Genomic DNA, 23009 nt, shown 5'->3' with positions numbered 1-23009 from the left:
CATTTCTGGGAACAGGGCATCACTATGTTATTTCTTCAAAGTCACAAAGTATAAAAGCAGAAAACAAGGAAAGGGGAAACATAAGAGAAGCCTTTAAACCAAGGTGGTATCTCAGCTGGATTTGTTGTTACTTTTTTTTTGAAGGATGTTGTTGTAACAGTCATTATGGTGTACATCTGTACCATTTACAAAAACAGATCACTGATTACGTCACACTGATGTTTTGGATTCTCTTTACCAGAATTTGTCTCCCAGTCTGTGTGATGTAATGGGATAAAAATCATTGGTTCCCTGTATATATGTGTTGTGCCTTTAAATGAAGGCGGTCTCTGCAATAAATTTCCTGTTCTTGATAAATGAAAGTGAAACTTTGACTCAGTCTGTGCTTACAATGGCATCTAGTGAACAAACTGTAGAGTTTATGGAGGAATTTATTTGCCCAGTTTGCCTTGAATTGTTAAATGTTCCAGTGACACTGGAGTGTGGACATAATTTCTGCAGGTCTTGTATTGACAGAGTTTGGGACAGTGAGAAACAACCTTCCTGTCCTGAGTGCAGAGAGGAATTCACAGCCAGGAAATATGCAGTGAGCAGACTGCTAGCAAATGCAATTAAAAAAGTGCAAATACAGTGTCAGAGAGGAGAAGCAGACCCACAACAGAAAAAAGGAGATGATCTCTGTAGAGAACATGAAGAAAGCCTGAAACTGTTTTGTGAGGATGATGAGAGTTTGGTTTGCCCAATGTGTGTTCCAGAACATCGTGGTCACAACTTCCTAACAGTGCAGAAAGCAGTTAGCAAGTACAAGGTAAATGAACACTGCTGATTTACAAAGTTCAGCATTACCTTTTTTTTATACTTCTGGCATCTTGGGATTCCTGCTGCCATGACTTTATTTTTTTCCCTTTATAGTTAACATTAAAATAAAAAAAAACTTTACAGCAAATTCAGAAACTTATCATAATCTGCTGTCCATAATTATGAATGAATTACTGCAGTGTTTTCTGTATTCTTCACTCTTCTCATGACAGTTCTTATGTTTTAACAATTACTGCTGAACTCACATTTTTTGTACTCAGTCTGGTTGTTTTCTGCCTTTTCTCTGAGATCTCAAACTGTTTAAGGTGACTCTGGTAATGTATTCTTCTTCTGTCTCTTTTCATTATGCACATTTATTTATTTGCCATTTGTTAATGCACATATGTTACAGTTTTTGTTATGTGTCAAACCCCACTATTTCATCTGTTAAATACTGCCATGTGTACTGTTTTGAAAGGACTAGCTCGTTTTCAACATAAGAATTCTGTGTGAAAATGGAAGTATAACAGAGAGGTTATCACCTTTCGCACCATTTTCTCAGAAAGTGCTGGGATGTAAAAGGACACACACAATGCGTAAGGATGGTAACGTGGAATGGAGGGGAAATAGCTGTAAATTCAGATGTTATGAGGTTGGAGTGAATGTTATTGGACTCTCATCACTGAAGTTCATTTAGCTGAGGACTGTGATCATGGCACTCCAGGTTCTGGGAAACCTTGCATTGCCAGAGGGCAGTTACCTCTGTTAGGATGTTACCTTGTAAAAGGGCAGATGGTGGATGAGGATGGTACAGTAGAATGGACAACTGATGCCTGTAAGCATACATAGTGTGAGGTGCGAGTGGTTGCCAATGGTCTCTGGTTGAAGCTGAGTGCTTTCATTTGAGGCCTGTTCCTTTTGGTATATAATTTCCCAGAGGCATTGAGGAATCATGAGCCTTGTTAGAGATGCTGAACAATCAGGGAGTGCTGTGGTAGCTGAATAGGCAGTGGAGGATGCACTTCTGTCTGTATGATGGGTAGCACTGTGGCTCCAGCACTGGGCTATTTCCTAGTTGTGGTCACATCTCAAGGGAATCAGGTGTCCCTAAAGACACTATGTTACAGTACAAGTCTTGTGCTAGAACTGCAACTACATTAGAAAAGTAGATGGGCAGTCCTCCATATGTGGGGCATCCTGCAGACCAACTTTTTCTTGATCAAGGCAGTAATATAACTTTAGAAGAAACACAACTCACCTTCTCTTAGTGAGCATCCAGATCTGAAAGATTTATATTGGGCATCTGTTTGATATGGTTATCTATTGTTCCATAGTCCTAGAGCATGCTTACACCATCTTAGCACAGCTTAACTTGGCGATAGTTGGGACTGTGGCTTAGCACAGATGACAAAACAAAAGGGTTCTCCACCTTACGCTTTCTACGAAGAACCACTGTCCTGTTTGGGAACTGGAATTTTTTTTTTGAACAGGCTGAACTTGAATGCTGCAGTGCATATGTACCTGTCCTTCTGTGTGCTGTTAAACAAAGACTGGCTGTCACTGAGGATCAGTCCGTGCTTTTCCATTGAAGTCTGAGCTTTCCTTGAGCTAGTGTACCAGTCTCTTTCTCTTTTTTTGAGGGCAAAATCCAAAGGGGACCACAACATGCATAATTTTGATGATCACTGTCACTTTTGTTTCTGCTCTCTAGAGGATACACCATCTCAGAAGACAGACTGTTTTTTTCTACTTTGCTGTTGGTAAGGAAGTTGTGGAATACAAGTGGAACAACAGCTGCACTGTTCTGTCATCAGTCCGCTCAGCATCAATTAGCTAATGCAATCATGTGTGATTTCATTGGCGAAGCAGAGGGGACTGCTTTCAGTGCTTATTTCAAATGCATGTTAATGGCAGCCATTTCAGAGCAGTCACATGGCCCTCAGTACATGACGTCACTGCCTGCTATAGTTGCAGTGCCACTAAATGAGTTTATTTTGCTTTTTGTGCTTCAGGTTGCTGCTTTCTGAATCCAAGACTCATTTTCTTATATTCTGCTGACACTATTTTGTGAAGTCTTTTTGATACCACTTGAGATTCTGACCATTGCAGAAGCCCCATAGAGTAAAATATAACCAGTAGGCATGCTAAGCATATCAGATGTGGTTTGGTAGGGTTATTTGCAGTTGTTCTTTGTCACTTTGTGTCTGACATGGGTGTGGTCGCCTTATCTGCCTTGGATAGCAATAAGATCCATGTCTAAGAATTATACGTTTACCATTTTATTTTCCTATTTTTATTTTTTTCCCAGTATTTAAATAGTAGCCAACAACACTTGTGACCCCGAGTCAGGACATGCATACCCCTCAGCCCAATAACAGGGATGTCCCTGTATGCACTAAGGGGACTGAGCTTGAGATCAGAAAACTGAACTAGCAGCTGAGAAGATATCAGAGCTGCTTTTGCTTCTTTAAAATGTTTCAGTGTGAAGGAAAGAAGTGGAGCTTGAGAACTAAAATTAAGTTGATTATTTATTTATTTATTTAGAAAAGAGAGAAAAAAATCTTCACTCAAAGATGCAAGCCCATTTTACCATTTGTGAAGCTGCTTGGATGTATAAAAAATCTAGTTTTGACAGTTAAATTACAATATTCACATTAAGGGGGAGAAAGTATACCAAAATGCCATGTTTACATTGTTATACCATGCAAAAGTTCAAAAACAAAAACGTGATTAGATACTACTTATCTTACAAAGTTAATGAATACTAAAGTTAATGTAAATTATAACATTAAGCAAAAAAAAAAAGAACAGATATTTTGTAAAATCGATTACCTCTGTGAATATGCAAGTAATTCTATAATATACAAGTACTAAGAACTTGAGGTAGCAGCACCAATTCAAATTTGCATATGATTGATGACATAGCAGTATAAGTCATAAATGTTACGTATCATAATTTGTATTTTTACTGTATTGTGTATCAAAAAATTGGTCTTGAGATGAAAACTCCAAAGAAGGATAGAAAAGATATATTAGTTGCTCTGAAGATACATACATGAGAATCCATACATTTACTGCTGCTGGTAGTTCTCTCTGAGATCTTGTATTGTAGAGCATGCACATACCTGTTATTTATAACTGAAACAGACTCTAACAGGTAGAGGCTTGATTAATGGAATTACATACAAGAAGAGAGGGCATTTAAGTAATATGGGCTGTAAAGATCAGGAGGTACATTATCCAGAGAGCACTCAATTCTGTAGTGATTTAGGAGTAGTGGATGTACTGGAAATTGGGAAGGATTTAAAGAATTAAAAGTAATTTTGGAAGGTGATCTGAGTTGAAATTAAGTTTTATATAGAATGTGAGAGATATGACTTTTTGACAAAATCAAACACATTGCAGATCATGTTTTTTCTTTGTTGGGGGAATGGGGGTGTGGAATCATTTTTCTATGTCCTAGCAGATCAAGGATATACACATGTATGTATGTAAAATATGAAATATAAAACAAACCTTGATCATTGTGCACTTTTGTACCTTAGGTTTAAGACTGTATGTCCTTTCTTGGTACTCTGCTCATTCTAAGCTTGCTCACTTATAGCATTCATATATTACCTGATGAATTATGTACTGTTCGTTCAGAGTGGGGAGTCCCTCCCTGTATGAAATTACCAAACAGCATGCATACCAATATATTAATGTATGTATGCAATTAACAATTTACAAAAAAGACACGTGTGTGCAATTAACCATTTCAAAAAATAAGCCCATAAATAAATAGACAAAACAGGAGTACATTGAATTAAATGGAAAATGTATGCCAAATGACCAGACTGATTGCTGATTTCTATGGAAGTGGACATGTCTGGAATACACATGCACAGTGGTGTGCAGTCGTGTCACATCAGCATGCACAGGTGAGCAAGCTGGAGGTTACAGGCACATGCATGTGTGCTGTCATGGGGAGTCAAATGGAGAGGCCTAGGTGTATGGCAACCACCCTGCTTATTTCAGACTGAAGTACACTCCTGTAGGCATCATTGGAGCACATCAGCAGTGGCTCAGTGGGTGCTTGCAGGTCAGTGGTATATTTGTGTGTCAGTATGTATCCAACTATTTGCACATATATGTGCATTCTGTTGATGTGTGCAGCTGTTTGCGGAGGGTATGAACCGTTGCCAGTGTGTAGTGGATGTGGAAGTGCTGAATGCAACAAACACGGTGTAGTGCATTATTAAGGGGTGTGTTGTCTGTAACACTGTATATAGATTGATGCTGCATTGTTGTTTGATGCAGTTGGAAGGGAGGGACTGCACATGGACAGGATGTGCCTGTGTGTGATCCCACATGGCATCAGTGTTGCCACCCTGTGACACTCAGTGCTTCATCTTGCTGGTGGGACATCATGACAACTGTCATCCAGGGCACATGTGGAGTTATGTGTCTGCCTATTGTGCATGCCTAATGTGGCAGAGCACAATTCCAGGTTATGTGACATTGTTGATGACGGAGTGTGGATAACATGTTGGCTGTCATTTGCCCCAGCGAACAAATGTTTGTGGATTATGTCTTGCAGCATTGGCTGCAGGTTGACTGTGATAGTGCATGGACGGTGGAATGTGGGAGGGAAGTGTAATGTGTTAATGTGTGTCATGCACACATTGAAACAGCAGTAAGTCTCACACACTTATAATGTGCTGATAATGTCATAACAGTACTGAAACACGAATGCCCACAGCTAATGGGATTTGACTTCATTGGCCTGAATTTGTCCATTAATCAACTTAAAAAAAAGTCATGAGTATTAAGAACCATCATATAGCTGAAACACCTGGTGTCCTTAAGTGGTTATTTGCATATATCCCATAATCCTCTTTTACAAGAGGTTTCAAGGACTCACACAGTGCAAAATGTAGCTTGACTAGGTTGTTCTTGTTTTTTTCCAGATGTATTGTCTGTGTCCCCTGTTTACTCTTGTATTAAGTTGTTATATACAAGTATGAACATTTTTGAACACAGATTGGAGGACATGAGATTCAAACTGCAACCACAATCTACACTGAAACTCTAACTTTTTGAGCTACCTGCCTATGTAAAATATCCTGTCTGAACAAAAAAAGACTCTACTGAATGTACTGAAAGCTTATTTTTATGACCTCATCTGGATGGGGATGGTCTACTAATAAGAATCTTGACTTAGGATTTCAATATATGAACATGTGCTAGTTATGTAGCTAAGCAGTTTGAAAATTACATTCCTGTCAGCATTGTGTTCAGAAACATTAACAGCAACAGAGAGCATCCATTCCTCGGACAGTGGGACAGTGCTATATAGCAAACACCAAACCCTCGCACGTACGGCTGCACGGCCAACCAACCTTGTATGAAAACACCAAAAGCCAGCAGGATAGTATCACCATTTATTGTGAGGCAACAAAAGGACAAAAAATGTCCTAATTCGAAAAACTCATACTAGTTTCGGCACCAGCCTTCATCAGTGAGTCAAAATCTTCCAAAAATACATGGTCAACATTTGTTTAAATCTGTGAACAAACCAATGGCAGTATAGACATTTGCATAAAGCACTCAATTCAAATTTAAAGCAACATTGCACTGTGAAATGGGGAAAATCATATATATCCCCATACAATATCAAAGTATGCAAAATATGGTTCTAGTGACAAACCAAATTGACATGAAACAAAAAGTAACATGTTGTTGACATATATTATGATGTTAAATTACAAACAAAAAAATATATAAATAACTAAAAATAAAAATAACATATACATGATTTATAAATGGTCATTAAGACCTGGGGGAAAAAGGGCTCCTAAATGTGTTATCCAATATCTCTCCTTGTGGCTCAAGATACCTTGCCAACCTATCTGGTTTTGTCTATTCCCTGTAATTTTATCAATGATTGTAAACATAAACTGGGCAGTGGGATGTTTGACTGTATGTAAATATAAAGCATTAGATGTCTTGTGATTCCGTATGTCGCTACGATGTTCCCCAATTCTAATGCGTAATGAACGTGAAGTCTTGCCAACATAGAAGGATTTACATTGGCATGTGGCCAAATAGATGACCCAGCTAGTGGAACAATTACCAAACACTTTGATGTCATACACTTTGCTAGTATTAGAGCTTGTAAATTGTTTCAACTGGTTAACATGAGCACAGGAAACACAATGTCCACACTTGAATGTTCCCAACAATTCGTCCTCCAATATGGTGAGTTGTTTATATTTGGCTGCCCCACTTTCTCTATGTTTGTAATGTGAAAATAGGGTGCCTAATGTTTTACCACGTCTGAATGAAAATGAACATTGTTTATCTAATATTCCCTCAAAAATCATTTGCTAGTAAAATATTCCAATTTTGGTTCACAGCTTGCCTAACAGTCTGATGGTTTTTGCCCAGTGTCGTAATTAATCTCATTTTAGAGTTGTTGGCATTTTGATTTTTGTCCCTATATTCCAACAATGACTTTCTATCTTGGTTGTCAGAATATGTTTTAGCTAATTCTATATCAGAAATGCTATAACCACGATCTAAAAATCTGTTGAATAAATCAGTTTTGGCTGTAGAGTAGTCATGTAAACATGAATTAATTCTCCGAATTCTAAGATATTGAGATTTAGGGATATTCCGGATGGTGTGGCGTGGATGCATGCTATGTGCATGTAGCAAAGTGTTAAACTGGGGATATTTTCGAAAAATTCTTGTATTAAGTGTGTTGTCTGTATTACGATATACTGTAACATCCAAAAAGGTTATTTCATCCCTATGGAATGTAATAGAAAATTCAATACCCCAAATGTTGTTATTCAGATGTTCCAAAAATTCTTGTAAGTAGTTTGCATCTGCACGCCACACCATCCAACAATCATCTAAATATCTTCTCCATATGTCTATTTCAACAAGATATACATTGTGTAAAGGGTTATAGATCAGACATTCCTCAAGGTAGGCCATAAAAAGATCTGCATAGATGGGGCAAAAGAAGCCCCCATGGCCGTATCTTGAAGTTGCCAGTAGCAATCACCCTGGAAGTAGAACACATTTTACTTAAAACATGTTCGTGAGACAAATGAGTAGAGTGTTGAAACCCGGAGAGTATAATTCTGACTTGACAAGCCAATATTCAACAGCCTGAAGCCCTGCCCAATGTGGAATACTGGTATAGAGGGATTTAACATCCAGAGTGCACATTATCCAATGGGGTTCTAGTTGACAATCCTCAATTATTTGCAAAAATTGTGTGGTATCTTGAATTCTTGCTCTCACCAAGGTCAATAGTGGTTTTAAATATTGGGTTAGAAAAGCAGACAGGGGTTCTGTGAGAGAACCATGACCAGAAACTATAGGCCTACCTGGTGGATGTGTAAGGGATTTGTGTATTTTGGGCAAAAGATACAAAATTTGTCTAGCCGGTTCCTTAACCTGTAGATGTTGAACCATTTTATTAGTGAGTATACCTTCCTCAAATGCAGATTGTAAAAAGACATCAATTTCTTTTTTGAAAGTCATGGTTGGATCAATGTCCATTTTCATATAGCATTGTTTGTCAGATAGTTGTCGTAAACCCTCATTTATGTAAAAGTCCATGTTTAAGATTACCACTGCACCCCCTTTGTCAGCTTGAACTATTGCTATGTTGCGATTATTTCTAAGTTCAGACAAAGCCACTCTTTCATTAGAACTGATATTGTCCCTACCAGTAGCAACCTCAAAAAGAGGAAAATGTAAATCCTTTAGCACCGCTTGTTGAAATATCGCTACATTCTTATTCATAGGTGGCTGGAATGTTGATTTGTGGAAGGTGAAATCAGTAGATCTTTGAACATTAGAACTATCCTGTTCTGAAAAAAACAGTTTAAGATTTAGTCTACGACAAAAATCAATAACATCTAATGAGGTTTGGTATTCATCACAAAAGAAACTGGGAACAAAGTTTAACCCTTTATTAAGAATTTGTTTTTGTTCTGATGTTAAAACATAATCCGATAAATTCAACACATTTTCATAAACTTGTGTGTCTACTTGAGTAGTGCTTGAATCAGTCCTGTCATTGAATCTATAGATGTGTTTGTTTCTATGTTTCCTCCCCCCTCTGGATTTCCTACCATGTCTAAAGGGTAATGTGTATTGGTTTTCTTTTTGAGTGGAGAATTGTCAGTATTGGCATATTCACCGTCGGTATTGGATGACTCCTCCCCTGAGGTACTGGTCTGAAAGTGGTCTCTGTTTTTTAATATAGATCTGGGCCTTTTTCTGGACCTGCCTCTGCCCATAGTAGGAACATTGTCTTGAAACCTCACAGATCGTTGCACTTGAAACGGATGTCCCCTTTCATAGTCATTGCTATCCCTTTTAAACTTTTTTATTTTTCTTTCCTTGATAATTTTGTCATATGATGTTAGTTCCTTGGACAACTTGTCTACATATTCAAAATATTTGGGACTTGATTCATATTTTTTACATATATTTGCTAGATTTTTGACTTCAGAAAGACATATATTTATTGTTCTTTCATAATAAGAAGCCAGAATCTTCACAAATACCATGGATCCTTCTTTAAGTGCCGCATCCCATTCTTCATTAAGCCTCTCTTCAGATCTGCTTACAAATGGGTGCAATTTTATCCGTAGTCCCCTAGGTGCAATGTTTTGATGTAAATAGGCTTTGAATAGACGAAGATGCCAAATATTGGCTCTCAGTCCTTTCAGACCTTTTCCAAATCCCGAAAACAGAACTCACAATTATCTGTGGGATTTGTAACAGGCTGAGTGGGGTTGCTGCTTGGGGCTTGGTTAACACCAAAAATGGCCAAGTCCTCCCTATCAGCACACAACCCCTCCAAGATCTTGTCTAAATCCATGTCAAATTACAATTATCCAAGGAACAAACAAAAAATAAATGATGTTACAAGGGATGGCAAGAACCATAAAAATGATAGATAGGGGCAGGACCAGAATGACCCACTAAACAGTATCAGCAAAACTAAGATGTCCAACTGCCACTCAGATCAATTTCAAATCAGTAAGACACTGAAAATATATATCTGAAGAATCAGCCAATAATAGACAACTGCTATTATACAACCATTACATGTCATGGAATGACACCAATGAGGTATGACAATTGCTAGATTTGTTAGAAACCTTGGTAAAAACCTGGATCAAATGTTGTCCTATGAGCATTAATAAAATGCAATATATATATATTGTGTATATTGTTGACCACTTGACAAGTCATATAAACATCTTAAGCCTGTCAACCATGTATAGTTCAAACATTAAATCATCTGTAATACAAATATAGCCTATAAACAATATGCTAGACAGGTTATCATTAGGGCTTAACCATTGTTCACCAGAAAGTTGTACTGTGTATACAAAAAACTTGTTTGACCACAATACATATAAAAATAGAATGTGTTTTAGTCAAAAGTTAGTTCAAAATATTGGCTAACTTTTGAATACCCATAACATGGTGTAACCACTAAATGAAACCTATTTTGTTCTAAATTGTATATAGAATCTAATATCCTAGCACTATGTATGTTCTTCAAAACCAAATATACCTGATGTAAGACTCCTGTCTATATATAGGCAAAACCACCATAGTGTAAAACTTCTTATAAATGCACTATAATATTGAGTAGAAAAAATTCAAAAAAGATCATAAGGCCACAGTCACAATTTGTGGAAGATTGTTCAACCAGGATTGACTTAATACAAAAATCATAGTGTTATTCTAGAACCATCAAGTAGTTTGTTTTCCAAATGTTGTTAAGACTCCAAATCCCAACAAACTTTATGACTTATAAATCGCCAATGATATAAATGGCCAGTTTAACTAAGAAAAATGGGCTTTGATCCGTACCCTAATCTAGTTGTAGGGCAATATAACCCTCAAAATCAGCTGGAAACAAATACCACTGTATTTAAAAAACAGTTTCCCTAAACAATGATTCACAATCGTGGTAAATAGCAAACATCGCTAAATAGAATATGGTTTAGAACATTCAATACCTGTACATAATCACTGTGAGGTTGTTAAAAAAACACAACACATGTATTTAGAGTCCCAAACACATAATTAAATAAAATGTCTCATAAGCCATATGTCCCTATGATGTCTTCTGTTATTTCTAGTCCCAAGGTTAGGAGAATAAGGAAGTCAATTAAATAAAACGTCCCAAAATTATATATATGGCCAGTTTAACCAAGAATAATGTCGGACATTAGTCCGTACCCTTAATTTTGTTGTAATGCGATGTAACCCTCACCATAAGCTAGAACCAAATACAACTCCGTTAAGAAAAACTGTTTCCCTAAACTATATATTTCACAAACGTAGTAAAATAACAATCATCGCTAAATGAAATCTCAGTTAGAACATTAAATACATGTACATAGTTACTATAAAGTTGTTGGAAAAAAAAACAAAACATGTAGAAATGTAGCTTGACTAGGTTGTTCTTGTTTTTTTCCAGATGTATTGTCTGTGTCCCCTGTTTACTCTTGTATTAAGTTGTTATATACAAGTATGAACATTTTTGAACACAGATTGGAGGACATGAGATTCAAACTGCAACCACAATCTACACTGAAACTCTAACTTTTTGAGCTACCTGCCTATGTAAAATATCCTGTCTGAACAAAAAAAGACTCTACTGAATGTACTGAAAGCTTATTTTTATGACCTCATCTGGATGGGGATGGTCTACTAATAAGAATCTTGACTTAGGATTTCAATATATGAACATGTGCTAGTTATGTAGCTAAGCAGTTTGAAAATTACATTCCTGTCAGCATTGTGTTCAGAAACATTAACAGCAACAGAGAGCATCCATTCCTCGGACAGTGGGACAGTGCTATATAGCACAGAGCTTCTGCGAACAGAACATATTGCTATACATAAGGGACTCAGCAAGGTATGTGTGGGGACCATGATATTCCTTGCCAAAGTGCACGTTACTTGGAAAATACATACATCTTCCCTGTGATGCATTTCACTTTTACAAAGTGTGCAATATTAACCAAATAATTGCTTGGACATATAACAGTATTTAGCAAGCTTTACTTACCCTGCTCTTAAATAACGAATGATAACAGAATGTTATGGATTACAGCTATGTTCATAGTAATTTGATGAATAACTGAATTCTTTGGAATCATGCTCAAAATATATGTTAATATCAATAAGTGGAATATGCTTCTCTAAATGTAGATATGTTGCTCTTTTTCTGTTATTCCCAAACAAACCGGTACTGTTCTACAAACCCTGTTGTTAGAAAGCTGATGTAATCAGAGTGTTGTGGATTACAAGCATATTCATAGGACTTCAATGACTAATGCAGTTATTCATAAACATGCATAACAGAAACATTAAAAACAAGTTTTGGACTATGCTTCTTCATAGAAATGCTTTTTGTGAATTACACCAAGATAAACGTTATAGACTGGCCACTAGGGTACTGTTGAGAGATATTATTACTTCTGTAATGGAGGATTGTTGATTCATTTGCATAAGACTTAGACCAGATCAAAGCAAACTGTTCTGCTTGACTCCAATGGGATTCATGCACTCCTAGTCACAGTAATTCTGCCTTTTCTTTTTTAATTCAGAAAGGTGACACATGCAAGGCGACCCCAATCTAATAAGCTCTTTAGGATAATATCAACAGACATTAGCATAGAATAAATGAATAGAGGTGTCATACCTTGTTCAGAAGTCATACATATAAGCAACAAATTATAAAAATTGTTTGTTAAGGTGCACCTGCTTTAGAAAACTGAGCTAGTTGCAGTGTGTTTTTAGAATATATTTATCAGTAATGAAATAATTAGGCTAGCCTTTTTAACAAGTTTGGATAAGGACATCAGGGATATGATTCAGCAGCTGATATGGAACTATGAAAAAGGAAAAGTGTTTCAGTTTCTTAATGACTCTGGAAAATTACCAGTTTGTTGCAATCACTTATAGTCTAGTCATTGAGAAGGATACATCATTAATAATCCCCAGAGCTCCTTTCATGGACTGCACTGTATTTCAGGGGTTGCAAAATTGTTAACAGTCAGACTCAATCAGGGGGTCAGTTTTTTGCTTCACATCACTATGAAACATGTATAAGTGATGGTCATAATGGCAGGCTTGTAATTATTATGTCCATTTCACTGTGTCTGAAGCAAAGGAACTTACAGGTCTTTAGTCCAGTAGTTGGCACACCGTGTAGGAGTGTTGACTCGGAATATGTAAGTTGGGGAAATTCATTGTCATTCATGGTGAGTTGAAACTTAGGGCATGTGTTTGTTCTCCTCATCCTGACATTTGACTTCAGGTTATTTGACCTCTGCTTTCCCCCTTATTGGCCCTTTCATTCCAGCCAGTTGATGGTTCTGCCACCTTTCCCATGTAGCCCATGATGATGGATTGACTCCTAATGGAAGCAACCGGAAACATCCCTTTTTTAGTGGGTGACAAGAACCAAGAAAATGAGCAGCTGTCTAGGCCATCTTAGCATGATAAGAGGGATTTTCTCTTTGTTTTAACTCTGCCATGCTAACATGCTGTGTGCTCCTGTGCAGCAATCTGTAAATGACTCCATGTGCTGATGTCTCTTTTTGGGATGGGTTCCAGGCGGTGTAAACTTTAGCTCTAGATGATTATCACTGTTGAAGTGACATCCAGACTCCATGTTAAAAATATATATATATGGGTAAAGGGGTTATGGATAGAGATATTTATTTTTGGCAATCCATGGCAGCTGCTGAATGCCCTTTTGTCTGGAGAATAACCAGAGGCCATTCCTGTAATAGGGATAATCCCATCTTTCCCCATAAGATAGAAGAGACAACATCAGTTACATTATCCTCTCCCACATACAACCCTCCAACACTTGAGTCACTGTCTGAATTTGCATATCTGGTGCTGCAGATAAATGTCCTGTCTACACAACACCAGTCAGATGTACTTTACAGCCTGCAATTTTCTGATAATGCTGCATATATTGCTGGAGAGCAAAACATATGTGATGTTTAGCTGCATTAAACAATGTGAGATAGAGGTAGAAAAGGAAAGGTGTGTTGTATTGGAAGTACCCATGGTACTGCAGAGAGACACACAGAGAACAGGTGACTGAATTAATTGTGAAAAACCATTTCAGCACACTTTTATTGGAAAACTCAATGCTTCTTATTTGTATGCTAGCATTGTTGTAGCCTGCATTTCATTGAAAGCAAAGGATGGCAGATAAGTAAAGGTATTACAGCTAATATCAGTTCTCTGCATAATATCAAGTACTTTTTCTACTAACTGTGGGTTAATAAAATAATTTATCTGATGCACTGAGATTATTTTAAGTAATTCAAAATGTACTGAAATATACGTGCTCATGGCCATTAGAGCAGATTGCAGAAGAAGCTTTGTACTTCAGCTAATTTCTCAGTGGTACGTAGTATTTTTTAGTACCTATACAAAAATGTAGTATATTAAACTGTGCAGCTGTCTTTTTTCTAAAGGGAGCAAGTCTGTTGAGAATGTCAAGAAATACTGTATTAAATTATAGACCGGCATTATCCAGTGGATACAGAAAAAGCTTGATTGTACTCCTATTTGTTTGCAAAGACACCAAATCACCAACAACAATCCAAAAGAAGAAATAACATAACAGCTGTAGTTGTAGATGAATTCTTTACTTAGCACCACAGATCTGGTACCTCGGCCTTTCGCCTTAAAGGATATATTACACTGGAATACATCCTTCATTTATACCAGGTGTTGCCCCATTATTAAACACTTAATCAATCATCCCATTAACTTACTAGTGCCCCATACTCATTAATATCAAACTACCCATATAAAACTACACATACGCAATACTTCTATATTCACTGACTTTAAAATGAAAATATTTAAAAATGAAATTTATATATTTGAACACATTTGAAAAATACAACATTGATACATTGTACCACTAATACATTCATATATATAGGTTCATAGGTTCATACATAGGTACTAGGCTATTAGCCCTAGGGCCTATATAAGCCTAGCCAAAAAGGTACCCTGGCTTTCGCCACCCAAGAAAATTATTTTCCTATGCCCCTGTCGAGCAGAGCCACAGAAGTGATCCCTGGGGTGAATTTCCTATTTCCCATCCAATCATCGAGATTTTTCTTCAAGAGTGCTAATGAGGAGCTCTGTTTGACATAGATAGGTAGTCTGTTCCAGTGTATGGGAAGTCTCTGGAACAGGAATCTGTCCCTCCAGCATGTTCTGTTTATTGTGGTGACAAGGTTTAGGTCCCTAGAGCATGTAGCTCGGAGGGATTGGGATTTCTTTAAATGGAGAATATCCAACAGCTATGGGTTTGGCATAACTTTGTATGTTAGGCAGAGATTGCCTCTGAGTAGGCGATATGTGTCGGAATAAAGCTGGAGTTTTTTGAGACGGTCTGCGTAGGGCATCTGTTTGAGACCAGTAATCCTCTTTGTGAGGTATTTCTGTGGCCTTTCCAGTTGTTGTAGATGTCTTGTGAGGTGCATACCAAAAGGGGCATTGTACTCTATAATGGGTCTAATGAGTGATGAGTAGAGCAACGTAGAAGGATTTCCTGACCACTGTGGTGATGTGATTATCAAAGGAGAGATTACTGTCCACCTGTGTCCCAAGGTCTCTTATCACACTTTTGGCATTAAGTAGACTACCACTTATGTGGTAGTTCATGGGTACAGAGCTTTTACCAAAGGGGATGACAACACACTTTTTGGCATTGATCTTCAGGTCATGGCTTTGACACCAGGCATCTGTCTCAGTGAGGCCCTTTTGTAGTATGTCCACATCGTTAGGAGTTTCGATTATGGCTCCTAGTTTGCAGTCCTCTGCAAACTTTGTTAGCCAAAGACCTTCTGTGTTAGCCTGTACTTCAGAGAAGTAGATCGCAAACAGGAGAGGACCCAGGACTGAACCCTGTGGTACTCCCACTTGTCACTAGTCTGAAGTCGGATTGGAGTCTGCTACTTTCACAGTGTGGGTTCTGTCCATAAGCCAGTTGACAACCCATCATGTGACATACGGATTTATACCTAGTTTAGTGAACTTATCTATAATTCCAGAGTGGGGGATGGTGTCAAAAGCCTTGGTGAGATCTAGATAAGCTGTGTGAACCACCTTACCCTCATCTATGGCTTTGGTGACTGCTTCAAAGAAGTCAATCAGGTTTACGAGACATGATCTGCCTTTTACAAACCCGAACTGGGAAGGGTCCAGAATTTGTAGATTACCAATGTCTTTGTTTTATGAGTTCCATGATGATACATTCCATGGCCTTGCAGACCAGGCTCATCAGGCTAATGGGGCGGTAGTTCCCGGGGTCCGTCATGGCTCCCCCTTTGTGGAGTGGGATAACCGTCGTGGTGCACCATTCAGTGGGCACAAAGCCTGAGGTGAGGCTATGATTGAACATGGTACTTAGGTAGGGTGCCAGTTCATTCTGTAGTTCATGTAGAACGCAGGCTGGGATACTGTCAGGTCCCATGGATGCTGTGTTCTTGGCTTTGTAGAGTGTGTTTTTTACCTGTGCAGCCGTGATTACAGGAACTTTGCATTCTTCCGGTATAGAGATGGGCCCTCTAGGGGGTGAGAGGGGGGTAAAGTTAACACTGAACCTATCTGCCAGGGTGTTGGCAATATCAGTTGGTTCTGTATATTTAGTGCCATTGTGCTGTAACTCAGAGCAGATCTGAGTGCTCCCATTTAGATTCTTGACATGCTATAGAATGCTTTGTGGTTGTCTTTAGAATCAGTGGCAATATTGTTTTCGTAACTAGCTTTGGAGGATTTTATGAGGGATCTCAGCTTCTTACTGAGGTTGACCAGGGAGTTACTCCAATCATGGGATTTTACTCTTTTTTTTTTTGCAACAGTTTCTTTCTTCTGTTGTAGAGTTTGTTTATGGCAGAGGACCACCAGATTGGCTTCCTTTTTTTGGGAGGATAGCATCTTGGTTCTATTAGGGATAGCATGATCCATGCACTCGTGTAAGTGCTTATAAAGTGCATTTGTGTAGGATTCAGCAGTCTTACCTCTATTGTCCATCTGCAAAGGTGTCATGACGTTTGCCACTTCTGTCTTAAGAAGTGTGAAGTTGGCTTTGGAGAAGTTTTTTTGGGGGTGGGGGCAGGATGTGGATGTCTAGGGTGATTAGCTTGTGGTCGGATCTGACCAACAAGGAATTGACCTTTGGTGTGGAACACCGGTTGGCCATGTTGGTAATGACCAGGTCTAGGATATTGCTGCCCCTGGTGGGGATGTGAATAAGTTGATCCAAGGCGTTGGAATTTATGAATTCCAGAAAACGTTGAGTAAAAGAGTAGTTTTCCCAGTTAATGGTGGGGTAGTTGAAATTGCCCATTATTAAGGTGCTGGGTTGTACCCTAATACTTTCCAGTGTATCAAGAAATTAGGAGTGGGAATCCTGAGGCATGGTGGGGGGGTCTGTAGCAAGCTACAATTTGGATTGCGGTCTTGCCCAGAGTTAGTTCCACTTGGATAATCTCGAATGTATTATGCTGTGCAACTAGCCTGGAGGTTTGGATATCCTTAATGAATATGGACACACCTCCACCTTTACTGCTTCGTTCCGGGTTAGGTGGCCGAAAGGTGTGGTATGAATTATAGCCTGGTAATGCAGGGGTGCTCTCTGGAGCTTTGAACCAGGTTTTATACACATCTATATGAAATATACATAATTTACTTCCAAATTCAACCCCCTAGGGACCACTGTCCCACAATTTAAAATCATTTTACTGTCAAGCACATTCAATTTTTGTTTAAGGTCACCATCCTTCACAAAAATTGTCTGGTCAGAATACTAATAAAGAAAGTACTGACATCCACCCCCCCCCCCCCCCACACACACACACACACCATTGCACAGTACAAAAATGTTCTGCCACTGGACTCCTAAAATTCTTATTGTGAATATCAAGTAAGTGTTCCAATATCCTAATTTTAACAGCTCTTTTGGTTTGCCCTATATACTACTTTGTCACTTCACACCCAATTGCATATACCACTCCACATGAATTACACATAAATCTCCCTTTACTAATAAACTTACGTCCATTTAATAAAAGTGCCTGAAGTGTTTCTAATATTTCTGCAAACTTTACTCTTTCCACAAACGAAGGAGCCCGCAGTTCTATCCTCAGAAAAATAAAGGGCCTTAGTTAACAAGGGTTGGGAGGGTGGCCTAATGGTTAAGGTGTTTGCCTTACATACACAAGGTGCAGGGTTTGAGTCTCACAAGGGATAATTGGCTAGGCTTACAATGGCTCGCAAGAGCAGTTAGCTTAGTACTAACCTATGAATTCTTTCAAGTTGGAATATCTACTATAAGAAAACTTGAGCAACCTGGGAAATAAATCCCCCACTACCTCATCTGGACTCACTAAATGCCAAAATTCCAATACCAACTCCTTCATAATTGATGAAAAAGGAGAAAGTTTAGAAACAAAATATACATCTTGCCCATGATATGTAGGTCTCATGTTTCTACTTTTTTGTTGTCTTTTTGTTGTTTGAACCCTTTCACGTGTATACACCTGTCTCAGATCACTACCTAACTTTTCTTTCTCATATCCCTTTGACAACCTACCCCTTGTTTATAACAAAAATATTTCTTATACTTCTCTTCAGAAGTATTATGAGCAATTCGCTTGAACTCATACTTCTCTTCAGAAGTATTACGAGCAATTCGCTTGAACTCGCCTAGTGGCAGAGTCCAATAATTGTACAGGGTGCATGCTTTCAGCGAACAAAAAATTGTTCACTGCTGCGGGCTTTCTAAATGGTTCATATTGAATAGCAAAAGACTTGTCCATATAAAATCCAACATCCAAAAACTGTATCACAGAATCACCAAAACATGTTGAAAATTTGATACCATGGACATTATTATTCAATACATTAATAGTTTCATAGGTTCATACTAGGCTATCTGCCCTAGGCATTTATAAGCCTAGCCAGAATGTGTTTGGCTTTCACCACCCATTTTAAATTTATTTTGCTATGCCCTTTTTCGAGGTTAGTATACTGTGCCTCTGTCTAACAGTGACACAGAAGTGATACCCGGGGTAAACCTACGATCTCCCATCCACTCATCAAGATTCCTCTTGAAGAGAGTCAATGAGGGACTCTGCCTAACCTGGACTGGGATTTTATTCCAGAGTGAAGGGAGCCTCTGGGTTATGAATCTGTCCCTCCAGCATGTCCTATTTATTTCAGTGCTGAGGTTCAAGTCTCTTGAGCACGTGGCTCGATGGGATTTGGATTTTCTGAGGTGCAGCATGTCCATTAATTCCGGGTTGGACATGGCTTTATACGTCAGGCACAGATCGCCTCTGAACAGGCGGTATGCCACTGAGTAGAGCTGGAGTTTCTTTAACCGGGCAGCATATGGCATCTGTTTGAGCCCTTTGATCCTCTTGGTGAGGTACTTTTGGGGTCTTTCCAGTTGCTACAGGTGTCTGGTAAGGTACATCCCAAAAGGGGCATTGTACTCAATTATGGGCCTGATGAGGGATGAGTAAAGAGGCACGATGACGTCCCTGATCTAGATGTGAATCCCTTCATGATTAGGTGGGCTATATAAAATGTTTTTCTAACCACTTTGGCCACGTGGTTGTCAAATGAGAGATTGCTATCAACTTGGGTCCCCAGGTCCCTAATTACTTCTTCTGTACTTAATGGATTACCACCTATGTGGTAATTTGTGGGCACTTTGTTTTTGCCAAAGGGGATGACTATACACTTTTTGGCATTTAGCTTGAGGCCATGACTCTGGCACCAGTTGTCTGTTTCTATGAGGTCCTTTTGGAGGATGCTTGTGTCGGCTGGAGAGTCGATTATGGCGCCCAGTTTGCAGTCATCTGCGAACTTGGTCAGCCACAGTCCTTCCGTGTTGGCCTGCACCTCCGAGAAATATATACCGAACAAGAGAGGTCCCAGGACTGAGCCTTGTGGGACACCACTTGTAACTGGTTTGGAGTCTGACATAGCTCCACAATTCTAACCATGTGGGTTCTGTCCTTGAGCCAGTTTGCAATCCATCTAGTGACATAGGGGTTTATATTTAAGCTGGAGAGCTTATCTATAATGCCCGAGTGGGGTATTGTATCGAAGGCTTTTGCGAGGTCCAGGTAGGCTGTGTGGACCACCTTCCCCTCGTCAATGGCCTTGGTGACTGTTTCAAAGAAATCAACCAGGTTTAAGAGGCAGGATCTGCCCTTAACAAAGCCGAACTGGGTAGGATCCAGTGTTTGTAGGTCCCCAATATCTTTATTTATGAGGTTCATGATGATCCTTTCCATAGCTTTGCAGACCAAGCTAGTCAGGCTTATGGGGCGATAGTTTCCAGGATCCGTTGAGGCACCACCTTTATGGAGAGGGACCACTGTTGCTGTACGCCACTCTTTGGGCACATATCCTGTATTAAGGCTGAGATTGAACAGTAGTTTTATGTTTGGGTTTAGCTCTTCTTGGAGTTCATGTAGGATGCAGCCCGGGACACCGTCTGGTCCCATTGATGCTGTGTTTTTTGCTTTGGAGAGGGCGGCTCTTACCTGAGCATCTGAGATGTCAGGGGGGCAGCACTCTGCTGGGATAGATATTTGCCCTTTTGGTGGGGAGGGGAGAAGTTTGCGCTGAACCTGTCAGCTAGGATGTTGGCAATGTCTGTGGGTTCGGTGTATTTTTGTCATTTTGGACTAATTCTGAGCATATCTGGGAATTACCACCCAGGTTCCTAACATAACTAAAGAAAGCCTTGTGATTATCCTTAGTGTCCTGTGCAATTTTTCTCTCGAAGCTGGCCTTAGACAATTTTATGTGTGCCCGTAGTTTTTGCTAATACTGATCAGTGATGCCTTCCCTTTTTGGGATTTTGCTCTATCATTTAGTAGCTTCCTCCTTCTATTGTATAGTTTGTTTATGGTGGGGGTCCACCAGACAGGACGTCTGCCTTTGGAGGATTGGGTCTTGGTTTTATTTGGGATCGCATGATCCATGCATTCCTGAAGGTGTTCATAGAATGCGTTTATAAAGGATTCTGCAGTCTGGGCCGTATTTTCCACAGGCCCGGGGGCTTTGAAGGATTCCACCTCAGTTTTGAGGAGTGTGAAATTTGCTTTAGAGAAGTTGTTCACTGTGGTTTTCTGGGCAGGGGGTGGGGTCGGGATGTGAATATCCAGTGAGATTAGTTTATGGTCTGATCTTACCAGTGAGGGATACACTTCTGGTCTGGAGCATAGAGTCCCCATGTTGGTGATGATCAGGTCCAGTATGTTTTCCCCTCTTGTGGGAGTGGTAACAAGTTGTTCCATAGCATTTGAGTTTATAAATTCTAGAACCTTTGGGCTAGGGTGTTGGAGCTAGAGTAATGCTCCCAGTCTATGTTTGGGTAGTTGAAGTCGCCCAATATAATGGTGTTTGGAGAGACCTTCATATTTTCCATTGTTCTCAGGAAGGCCAAGTGGGGTTCCTGGGTTTGGGAGGGTGGTCTGTAGCAGGCTATAAACTGGAAGGCAGTTTTATCCACTGTTAGTTGCACATGGATAGTCTCTGATGCTTTGTGCTTTGCCACCAACCTGGAGGTGTGGGTATCTTTGATGAATATCGATACTCCCCCTCCTTTTGTGGTTCGGTCCAAGTTTTGGGGCTGAAAAGCATGGTATGAGGTATAACCTGGTAGTGCTGGGGTGCTCTCGGGAGCCCTGAACCAGGTTTCTGTTACTGCACAGATATCGATGTTCTCCATGCTAAGGAGAGTTTCGAGTGCGTGCATCTTGAGGTTTAGACTTCTGGCATTGAGTAGCATTACTCTTAGTTTCTTATCCCTTGTGATACCTATGGAGGTGGGTTTGTCTTTTGAGCCTTGCCTAAAAAAGGCACTATGGGAGTAGCAAGAGCCTTTGCCAATATCCGAAAGCCCAGGGGTGACAGGTGCAAGCCATCCCTAGCGAAGCATCGTGGCTTGTCGAGCATATCATCCCAAGCTGACAGGCATTGGATCCCCTTTGAATGACACCAGTACTTAAGTCAGTTGTTGAAATTGATCATCTTGTCTTCATATTGTGGCATCATTCTTGGTGAGGGTAAGATGCTACTCAAGGTCAGGGTCATACCGGCCTGGGCTACATGCTCAGAGAGCTCCTTTATGTCTCTTTTCATGTAGTCCAGGGAGGTACGTCTCAGGTCATTCACACCAGCTTGGACATATAAAAGCATGGACATAATAAAATATTCAAACTCAGAACGTAAACTTTTACACACAAAAAAACAAATCATCAATAAATCTGTTATATAACTCCACCTTTTCTTTCCAAAAGGCAGTGCTATATATAAACAACTTTTCAAAATAACCCATATAGATCACAGCATACTTAGTTGCGTAAGAGGCACCCATTGCTGTGCCCCTTTTTCTGCAAATACATCCGATTCTCATATTTAAAATAATTATGAGTCAATCGAAACTCAATAAGCCTTATAATAAAACGTGTTCTAGGACCATCACCCATGACATCAAAAACTGCTTCCAAACCATATCTATTTTGAATAGATGTATGAAGTGAATTTGCATCTACTGAAACCCAGTAGTAGTCTTCCCCCCACTTTATTGTGCTAACCATTTTACATAACTCCTGTGTATTTTTGATATTTGCAGGAACTTTAACCAAATATTCCTTCAAAACTGAATCTAAAAAAATCCCTACAGTATACACAAAAGAATGGATTCCTGAGACTATTGGCCTACCTGGGGGATTATTTACATTTTTATGTATCTCAGGTATAACATAAAAATACGGATCAGACAGGTCAGTAATTACTAACTTTTTTACATCTTCTTTTGTAAAAAAAAAAAAAACAACCATATTTGTTACAGATTCTAAGGTACTGTATTTTCTCAGATGTGCAAGATATCATACCTGCATAACACAAGATGCCTTATGAAGAAGTGGTACCATGAAATAAAGGCATGAAGCCATAACTATGACCCAGGTGATCCAGATTCAGGTAGTGTTCTTGGCACTGCAGTATCCAGCTGGGAAGGGAGAGAGAGATGATAGGTATTCTGATGATTTGATAAGAAATGTCAGTTTGCAAAGTTAACATTATATATATATATATATATA

At 39.2% G+C, this 23009-nt stretch overlaps 1 protein-coding gene across 1 annotated transcript in view; it reads left to right on the top strand.

The window, feature by feature from the left end:
• Nucleotides 1–374: 374 nt before the first annotated feature.
• LOC122815312 (zinc-binding protein A33-like) overlaps nucleotides 375–23009 on the top strand; it is a 327419-nt gene continuing 304784 nt past the window's right edge. Inside the window, exon 1 of the mRNA XM_044087695.1 lies at nucleotides 375–808. Within this exon, the coding sequence (XP_043943630.1) occupies nucleotides 392–808 (417 nt within the window). The 5' untranslated portion in view covers nucleotides 375–391. The remainder of the gene's footprint in view (nucleotides 809–23009) is intronic.

The sequence above is a fragment of the Protopterus annectens genome, chromosome 11.part0 (genome assembly GCF_019279795.1).
Source record: "Protopterus annectens isolate FY-2018-M chromosome 11.part0, PAN1.0, whole genome shotgun sequence".
Taxonomy (NCBI): Eukaryota; Metazoa; Chordata; order Ceratodontiformes; family Protopteridae; genus Protopterus; species Protopterus annectens.
The sequence above is the reverse complement of the archived record's forward strand: the minus strand, read 5'-3'. Positions and strand labels throughout refer to the sequence as shown.